At 34.4% G+C, this 10,416-nt stretch overlaps 1 protein-coding gene across 1 annotated transcript; it reads left to right on the top strand.

Moving 5' to 3' along the window:
• The first annotated feature begins 8,012 nt into the window (after window positions 1-8,012).
• Window positions 8,013-10,166, top strand: LOC107783091 (uncharacterized). Its single transcript, XM_016604057.2, has 3 exons — window positions 8,013-8,113; window positions 8,208-8,371; window positions 8,576-10,166. Exons 1-3 carry the CDS (start codon window positions 8,054-8,056, stop codon window positions 9,012-9,014), a joined length of 663 nt encoding a protein of 220 aa, XP_016459543.1. The 5' UTR covers window positions 8,013-8,053; the 3' UTR covers window positions 9,015-10,166.
• Window positions 10,167-10,416: the final 250 nt, after the last annotated feature.

The raw sequence follows: 10,416 nt of genomic DNA, 5'->3' as shown, positions 1-10,416 counted from the left end.
TCTAGATACAATTGATTTGGAGACGAATTCAAAAGGAAAAAGCGGTGTTTGAGCCTTGAGTTGGCCTTGGAAGTTCGAGGTAAGTGTTTGGTCTAACTTTAGCTTGAGAGATTAGGAATTGTGTCCTATTTGCTACTTGTTTTTTGTTGAGTACAACGTATAGGCATGGTGATGAGTATCTATACGTTTGTTTCAAGCATGGTCGTGAGTCTTATATTGTAGTTATTGTGACTGCGTTGTATTATTCATGCCTTGATTGATGATTTCTAATGTTGGGCAAAGTTTGTAGAAGTAATAGTGACACTTGAACTTTGAGGAGAGTTGGCTCAAGTCATATTAAGAGAAGTGAAAGTATAAGTGATAATTGAACCTTTAGAGCATTGGCTCGAGTTGTGAAGCGAATTGTGAAGTGAAAGTGAGAAAGAGGAGAGATCATTATGTTGCCTCCCTTGCCGGGATATTGCTGCTTTATTTGTTATCTCCCTTGCCGGGATTTTGATGTTATTGATGTTGTTCCCTTGCCGGGACTTAATTGTTGAACCATTGTTCCCTTGCCGGGATTCTTATTGTAATTCCATTTATTCCCTTGCCCTATTGTTTGTGATTGTTGATTAGGTGAGGAAGAGTGTTAAAGCACGAAGGGTGATGCCGTGTATGATTTCTGAGGAAAGAGTGTAAAGCACGAAGGGTGATGTCGTACCGCACGATGTAACATTCCGTGCCGATTATATTGATTATATGGTAAGGAAAGAGAGTAAAAGCACGAAGGGCGATGCCGTGCACATTTTTGTTACTTGATTGCTTTGGTGAGGACAAAATTAAAAGCACGAAGGGTGATGTCGTGCATTTATTGGTTTCTGGTTCTTTGTTGATATTCAAGATATATTGTTTCTTTCATTTACTTGTTGTCTTTCTATTTGGAATTGATATCTCCCCCGCAGCATGCTACCCCTCCCATATTTGACTGTTTATTACTATTTTCTTTTCCGTTGTATATAATTGAACTGCACAGGTTATTTGGTAGTCTGGACATAGCCTCGTCACTACTTCGCCGAGGTTAGGCTAGGCACTTACCAGCACATGGGGTCGGTTGTGCTGATACTACACTCTGCACTATGTATAGATCCCAGAGTAGCTTTTGGACCGTAGTTTGGAGGCTACTTTCAGTCCACTCGGAGATCCAAGGTAGACCTGCAGGCGTCCGTAGGCCCTGGCCTCTCCTCTATCCTTTATTTCTTGTTTAATCTCTTTGCTTCGAAAACAGTGTGTCTTTTATTTTCAGACATTCTATTTAGCACTCTTAGACCGTTTGTGGTACTGTGACACCAGTTCTGGGTAATTAAGGTTTCAGCTGTTGTAATAGGCGCATGTTCAGATATTTTATTGCTTTCTTCCGCTTATTCTAAATTTTCGCTGTTTACACGTTATTGTTTTATATAATGTTAAAGAGAATAAAAATTGGTAAAAGGGTAATTTGTCCAATAATTGGCTAGTCTAGCTCATATTAGTAGGCACCATCACGACTCCCGAGGGTGGGAAATCCGGGTCGTGACAAGTACTCACTTTACTTCCTGCACCCCGTATGCAGATTCAGGCGCATCAGGTCCTGCTTGCGAGGGTTGAGAGCTTCCAGCAGATTCGGAGTTACACTAGGTGGTTGCTTGGCGTCACAACCTAGTACTTCTCCCTCTATCTCATATTCTTCTGTTTTAGTTATGTAATAGTTGAGTAGACTCTTTTCAGACTTGTAATTTTTATCATAGATGCTCATGACTGGTGACACCCTGATGTCGGACTGTGTCTATTCCGCAACTGTAGTATTCACCTTATTTTGGGATTTTATTATGTTAAATTCTTAATATTTATCATTATAATTGCTTAAAATGAATTGGAAGTGTGTCGGCTGGCCTTGTCTTCACGAGAGGCGTCATCACGACCGGGTCCGGGTTTAGGGTCGTGACAGTTCCGTTTACTCTACAGCATTTTTTCCTGACTGCTTCCTATTAAATATTGTTGTTATTAGTGTATTGTTGCAAGTATTTATTTGTACTCCTTATCCTGCTTAGTTTTATATTAATATTGTTTCCTCTATAAGTGCACCTTCGCACTTGTTCAAGTTATTTAGTTCAGTAGGTGTCTTGACTTCCCTCATCACTACTTCACCGAGGTTCGTCTTAGTACTTACTGGGCACCGCTGTGATGTACTCATACTACGCTTTTGTATATTTTTGTGCAGATCCAGGTGCCACGGTTGTTGTTAATTATTAGATGGCTAGTCGAGCTGTGGAGACTCAAGGTAAACCTGTCGTCGCGTTCGTAGGCCCCGGAGTTACCCTCTAATTTTGTATTTGTATTGTTTAAATTCCATTCCAAATAGTTTTGTTTAGGGATTTTCCTGGTAAACTCAGTAGAGCTTATGACTTGTACTACCAGTTTTGGGAATTGTAATTTGTATAATATTTTTATCTCGTATCTTTCATTTGATGGTTGGATTCTTTTAATAATTTTATAAGTGTTAGGCTTACCTAGTCTTAGAGACTAGGTGCCGTCACGACATCATACAGGGTGAAATTGGGGTCGTGACATTTATCTGGCCAAATTCCATGATAGATTTGAGCTCAAGATCCTCGCCAATATTAATAATATTGAGCGCTACATTATATCAACAATATCGTCGACGATCATTATATATCGGTTCTATCATCATTCAATAAAGACATAAGTTATCTAAATCTCATATTTTCAGGTACTTGAGCCTCTCCCATGAGGTCTCATAAAGTGTTATGCCGTGGTGCTCTTATAGAGCACTTGCCTCATTAGTATAACCATCTTGATCATTTGCTCTTCTTCTTCTTCAAGGAGTTTTATCTTAGGAACCGATTAGTTTATTACGCTTCATGCGTGCCATAGACTCTGTCCATCATGGACTTTATTCTATTTGGAGCATTAGAAGCTGAAATATGATATTTAGCTTTGGGTCAACCAATGCGTCTGGCAATATTTTGCAAATGAATTATCACTTGAACTTCAATTTCACATTTTCTTGTACGAGGATCTAGGTGTACTTTTAATAATTCATTCCATGTATTACTTTTTCAGCTGCCCATTTTCTCTCCCTAATATTGGGATCACCAACACATATCCCAAACCTTCTTTGGGAACCCAACTTTGTGCATTGTGGTGGAACAATTAAATCATATAGCACATTCATATTTTTAGATGAAAATTATTTGGTTCCTGACCCTGAACCAATTGTGATAGGGAGACTTTATCATAACTTGTTGGCTAGATGTGTACAAGTGCTATTGTATATTTAATAATACACCTCATACCGAATTTTTATTTGGGAGTTTTGTTCTCATAACCAATGGTTTAACTATAATTGGAGGCATACAACTTTTGCTAAACCGACTTGGATTTAAACCAATATTATCAAGATAAATCATCATAATTTACATTCTAAAATTGTGCTCCAATAATTTGAGCAAACAACCTTGCAAAAACCATATTGTAAGTTGATAACAAACGCACATATGACCATACAATAGATGCATCTATTAAAATTATATAATAGTAAAAGGTTCACATGGAAGCTGTCTGGCCCTATATATATATATATATATATATATATATATATATATATATATCACCTTTTATTCCTTCCAGAAATCAAGGGATTCAATCCCAACCTTAACTGGTATATTATGAGAATAAGCAGCACAAGTTCTTGAAGAATCTCTATTTCTTCAATATATGCCAATGTGAATTCTCAATTAATTTTCGCATCATAATTGAACCGTGATGGCCAACCGGTCATACCAACTAATTTTTGTTTCTGTAAACTTCTAGTGTACTTGTGGCATGTGATTCTATCATCATGCTTATACATGTGTAATATATATAGAAGAAAAATTGGATAACCTTTCATATTTACCCGGTATGAGTATATAATATAAATATATTCAATCTTCCTTTCATTTATAGTCTCAAATGCAAACTACTTTGGTTAATATATTTGAAACTCAAAAAGTTTCTTTTGAGACTTACAACAATATCAATGTCATGAACAATTCATTCATCCGGGTAGTAACAAATTAGCTCTTTCAGATCCCTTAATTGATTTTATACTACAAGATCGTTTGTCACACCATCCCTATGGTCAATGTCTCGTTCACGGAGAAAATCATATCATAATAATTGTCACAGTCAACATCATCATAAGCAAAATTATTTCTTGCTTTAATTTTGCCTTTGATAACCTTTATAAGGCATGGCAATTTTGGCGTACCACATGTATGCGACCAATGACTTATTCATGTAACCATATTGTAACATTCATTATCTTTATTTCTCTAAAACCTTCCTTAGAGGTGAGTTGTGGTATTTATCCAACCATACATAAGCACATTATTATGCATAATCTTCATCACATATATATTTTCACATTCACTTTTAGGAATGAGTCTGCATTTACAATGCTTATCACAAGTTATATTTCAAGGAATGTACTATAACCATTTGAGCGTGTCTCGTATTACCAGACCACATTGGTACATATTTCCTTCACCGTTAAAGGATTATTTTGAGAACTCTTATTAGTTCTCCTTTTTACAATTACCATAATGATACTATTATTATTTAGATTTTTAGCACGCCCACGTTCATTAGTCAACCACTTATTTTCATTTAGACTTATTATGCACTGCTATCATATTTACTTCAAGAATGGAGCAAATCAAGTGGGACAAGCTTCGTACTTTTTCATGAAAAATATATTATTTTTCTTTAATCATCATTATATCATCAATATGGTGCATTGAGACTCAAACTCAATGCCCTACCCATATAAAGTATGTTTGGCTATAAATAGTTGAAACTCGAACCCAACTTTTATCATTATGGTGCACCAGAACTCAAAACTGATGTCTTATCCTCCGCTAACGGGATCGAACGCCATTTTCCTCGTAACAAACTTGGGTGTATCAATCTTAATATAATCACACATAAAATACCTATAGCCAAAAGCCTAAAACCAAATATAGCATAATCACACAAAAAATACCTATAGCATTCGTACGTTTTGTTCATTACAAAATCATTGTAATGATATGACTGTATGTCATGTATTAGAGATTAGCATGAAGGAAAAGAAAAATTCCGAATAAGTAGTAGCACCAAAATTACTAAACAGAAACTTCTAGCTTCTAAGATTTTCACTAAAATATTGATTTTGGTTTAGGAGAAAATTATGTTCCTTACTGATATTTAGGAGTAAAACTTTACCCATAAAAACTTCATATGAGTTCTAATTTCTTAGGATTAAAGAGCATAAAACTAGATATTTTTGTATTAGTATTAATGTATAAACTCTTACCATTAAGAATAAAGTTACTTGCCCACCAAAATGGTATGACCAGAGTCGAAGTTAAAGAGCACCTACCACATAATCTTGATGTAGAAAATCATGAAATGAGCAATTCATGCTGATAACATGTTAAGAAACTTAGCTCAAATATAATATAAAACAATAAAATAGACACGGAATATAGAGAAAAGAGAGAGCTTTCTTATTTCATCAAATATTTTTCAAGTGTGTTCAAGTATGTAGTAGATGATCCCCAATACCTCTATTTATAGGGTTACATAAAGGTTTACAATAAGGTTGCTTTAAATATGGTATTAAACGTTTGAGATCATGGAAGAAGATTATGAGAAGGTTATGGAGGCGTGAGAGTTACAACTTTAATGATGAGAAGTAGTGGGGGTTATCTACATAATGGAGAAGAGTAGTGGGAGTTATATTTGATTAGTGAACATCCATATTAATATATATTTCATAACAGTTTTCTATTTTTCAAATTTAAGGGCTCCAAATAAATTTTGGCTTTAGGCCAATAAAGTGCTTGAGCTGCCCCTGCTGACTATCATCCATGGTAGTAAAAGAAACCTACAATTACAACGACGCTTCAGTTTCAAACCAAAATTCATATGGATTAACTAGCTTTACAATGGCGGTAAACCTACTATCGCTCTTCTTCTTTGTTCCGACTTAGAACCAACAATATAACCAAGCTAGTGCAAGTGGAGTTGCTTAGTCTTTTTCTGAACTGTCGTTGCCTTACGTGCTTCCTATCTATATGAGTTAATTGTTGGAGTTGTTTATAAGCGGTCGAAAAAGATGGCATAAGATAATATAAAGCAATAGGATAATATGAAGATATTTATCTTAACGATGCATGTATTTAATATAAGGCCTAAATAACTTTTTTGGAAGTATCAACTTGGTTTGGAGGGTTAAACTACTCTATCAAGTTTAGAATTCTAAATTCCAAAATAATCGGATCCATAAGGCTTAATTTGTAAATTCTTGAATGATGTTAATTAACTTTTAATTGGACTAGCATGCCAACAGGATAAATAGCAAACATATACTGACCTTAGTGAAGATGAAAGGTCAATTTATCTACTTATTCAAGCATGAGGATGAGTGATGCAACATTAAATTTTTTAATGAGAAATTTTGATTTAGAAAATGAAAAATTGATGAAGCAGTTGTCTAATTGTAAGAATATGTTCTCTATCATATTAGGGTTGATAAGTTAAGTTACAGCTTGCCATTGACCTTATCAGGTGGGAACAGGTAGCATAGGTTTTAAACAAAACCTCTTACATATATTATCATAGATAAAAGGGGAGAGAAAAGAAAAATAGAAAAGAGATTTTTGGGTGCCTCAAATATATGTGGACGTTGGGCATTTTACCTTGGCATAGTTCGGAGTAAAATGATTAAACTAATAATTTTCGGTAATTCTAACAAAATATTTTTTAGTTTTTGAAACAAAAATAAATATAGTATATACTTAGAAATTTATTAAAAAATTTATAATCAATAATAAATAGTAATATAAAATATTTAAAAAGTATAGTAAAAGGATTTCTTTTGACTTCCTAAATAATATAACTACGTCAACTTATTTTTCACCCTATATTACAAACAATGTTCGTCATAGCAGGCGCCATTTTTTACTTATAACCTATTGTGTGGTTCGTCAAATTCAAGGATTAATTTATTTCAACTTGATAGAGAAGTTGACTTTGTTTGCTCTGATGCAACTTACCAATAACCATTTACCTCTTTTGTCTTTTTCATTTCTCTCTCATCCTTTGGTGTACTACTTGAAGATTGTATATAAGTACGGCCATCCATATATGTATAAGTGGATAAGAATATGATTATTTCCAACTTGACTTATAAAATTACACTTTACAAAACATATTTTATACTTTAAGGAGTGTTTGGTTGGAATATGGTTTATGCCTGTATAAGTTATGCCGGTATAAGTTATGCCGAGATTAGTTATGCTGGGATTGTTGTTTATTTACTATTTGGTATGTTGTATTAAGAAAGACAATTGTATAATTTATAAGAATAAGGCATAAGTTATACCGGTGTTAATTATCTCACCCTCTATAAGGTATAAGTTATCCCGATATTAAAATTAATACCAGAATAACTTATTTTTGGTTTGCTAACCAAACAGAGTATTAAAGTGATATTAAATTTTTATACCATCCCTATACCTTCTTGTACTTCATACCAAACCACTCCTAATTTCTTGCATACCAACATGAAAAGACAAAGCTAATAGGTAGATCACGAATCTTGTTAACTACTTCAACGTCAACACCAACTAAATGTCATACGAATAAAAAAATAAAGTTGGAAAAAGAGCAAGATATCTATTCTTTGTCATTAAAACATTTATAAAGTATGGGTGTACCCATAGAATAATATATAATTAAATAAAAGTCGGTATAAAGTTAGATACTACATTTATTGACTGTTGAACTGCAACTAGTGTACACGTTGTAGTTGTGTCTAGAAAATGTCAACTGTACTCTCCAGAAAACAACTAGTCCTTTAAGAATCTTATAATATATATTCTCAAGTTTGTATTTAAAAACAGCCAACAGTTGTTGTGAACACCACTAGTTCTTTTATATCTTGAAAACAAAGGAGGAGGAGGAAGACGAAGAAGAGAAAAAGACAAAGATGAAGCTAGTTTGGTCTCCTGAAACAGCTTCAAAAGCTTATCTTGACACCATAAAGACAGTAAGCAGCAAAAGATTTTGCTTTGAATATTTTCCTCCAAATTTTATTTTTCATTCAGTGCTTTAATTGTTTTTGGACTTGTATTCATATGCAGTGTGGAATTTCAAGAAAATCCTGTGCTGCAGAATTTTTATCAGCCATGGGGGCTGGGTACAACGCCAAATTAATAGTTGAAGCATGGAAAAGTGATAAGATCAATGGTGACTCAATCTCCACAAGCATCGGCCTAGCCGTCGCGTCAAAACATAGTCGTGGCAGGTACGCAGAGGCGGATACAACCTAGTTTATACCGACTCACTTGGATCCAGTAACTTTAACACATACTAACAAATATATGTAGAAAATTACTAAAAATTTTAAATATAAAAGTCATAACCTAAAATTTCAAAAGTGCAATGAATTAATATTAAGATTTAAAATTTGAACAAAAATCAAGTTTAAATTCGGGGTTCATTTCTGTAGGTATGTGTGCATGGTGCCAGACGAAGAATCAAGAGTAGCGTATGTAGGCGCCATGCAAAATTCAGGCATGTCCTTGCCGGAAATGATGGTGGGAGAGGCAGAAGAGGTGATGGAAAGATTAAATGGGGTTGACTTTTTGATTGTGGATGAGAAGAGAAGTGACTCTTTTTCAATCTTTAATAGTGCTAAATTGAGCCATCGTGGAGCAATTTTAGTGTGCAAAAATGGAAGGAATATAGAGACTAATAAGTTCAGTTGGGATGGAGTTCTTGATAGCAAAGTTTGTGTTGTGAGATCAGTGACACTTCCATTTGGGAATGGATTGGAGGTTGCTTATATAGCAAGTAAATATGGAAATCAAAAGGCTCGAAAATACGCCAAGCGTTGGATTAGACACATTGATCGGAAGTCAGGTGAGGAGCATGTTATTCGACGATGATCTGCATACTCAAGTGCAAACCTCAAATCGAGATCTCATGTAGTTTGAATATATTTTTTTTTTCTTTGTATATATCAGTTTGTCTTATGCTAATGAGGCCTTGTTAGAGCCTAGGTTGAGGCACTTTATCCTTTCTGCTCCCAAAGGAAAGAAATAGTTCTTGGTTTTACTGAAGGCACTTCCATGACGATTCTTGCTTTTGGTATAAATTCTGTGATTTAAGCCTTTTTTTTCTGAGGTTTTTCAGTTGATGTATGTTACTCGCATGTGATTCACATTAATTTAGATATTCAAGGTATAAAATGCTCTATGTAGATGTTGTCTATTTATTTGAATCTCTAGAAACTATTGTGTTCTACTGAAAGGAAACTTGTTCTAGTATTTTTTATGTTATAAATTTGCTTCGTCGAGGTTCTATCATGTTTAAGTTTAGTTGTACAATGTTTAACAGATTTGAACTTCCTGCTGCAATTTTTGATATGATTGCTAATTTAAATGATTCGGATGAGATAAGTCTTACAAGTCTTATGGATGATACCATGGTAAGTAAACTTATTTTAGTTCATGAAAGGAAGTTTCTTGGTTGTATATGCAAATGAGTCTGTTTGATTAAATAAATCTTGTCTAGTATTTTGTTTTGACTATAGTATTGTATCTCTAGGAGTATTAATAAGTTCTGATGCAACTTTATTTTGGGGAGTACTTTATTCAAGCTTGCACTGCTAGCTTACATATCTATTTTTCGCTACAATTGCTATAGCCCACATCTCTTTCAGTAAGTCCTCATCCAGAATTAGAGATGGATCGACAATTTTGGCCACTAGAACTTGTTTTCCTCAGTATTAATACATCTTGCAGGCCTATATTATGAAGGTTAATCAAAATGGTTCGACAGACAAGTAGGAGCGTCACAAGGCTAGTCAGCTACTTAGAAACAACATTACCCTCCCCGGACCCCACTTGTGGGATTATACTGGATTGTTGTTGTTTAAGTTATTTCTCATAAAAATATGTTATTGGTTTTTCTTAAGTCTTTGGTTTCAAGAAGACTAGACGTTTTGGTCTGATTGCCCATGGGAGGTCCAGGAGGATGACTTGAAATATGCATGGCTATTTGTGACCAGGATTATATAATGATTATATAATTTCTTGCCGGGCTGTGGAAAAAGAAAAAAAGGAAAAATGATAACCATACCAAATAGTTTGAAATAAGCATCAAATCAAATCAAGAGTGCTTTCAAGCATGATGCACTTTACCTTTGCACATAATCCAGATTGTGGATGATTGTTTCTTTCTCCTAGTCGTGCATTAGTAATCTTATATTTCCAACTATGTTTCTGCGAGTGCTTTTGAGGTTTTGTGTTTCCACAAGCTCTTTTTAGGTTGATGGTTCCTGTTACA

Source organism: Nicotiana tabacum, chromosome 1, assembly GCF_000715075.1.
Source record: "Nicotiana tabacum cultivar K326 chromosome 1, ASM71507v2, whole genome shotgun sequence".
Lineage (NCBI taxonomy): Eukaryota > Viridiplantae > Streptophyta > Magnoliopsida > Solanales > Solanaceae > Nicotiana > Nicotiana tabacum.
Note: the sequence above shows the minus strand (reverse complement) of the source record. Positions and strands in the feature narration are given on the sequence as shown.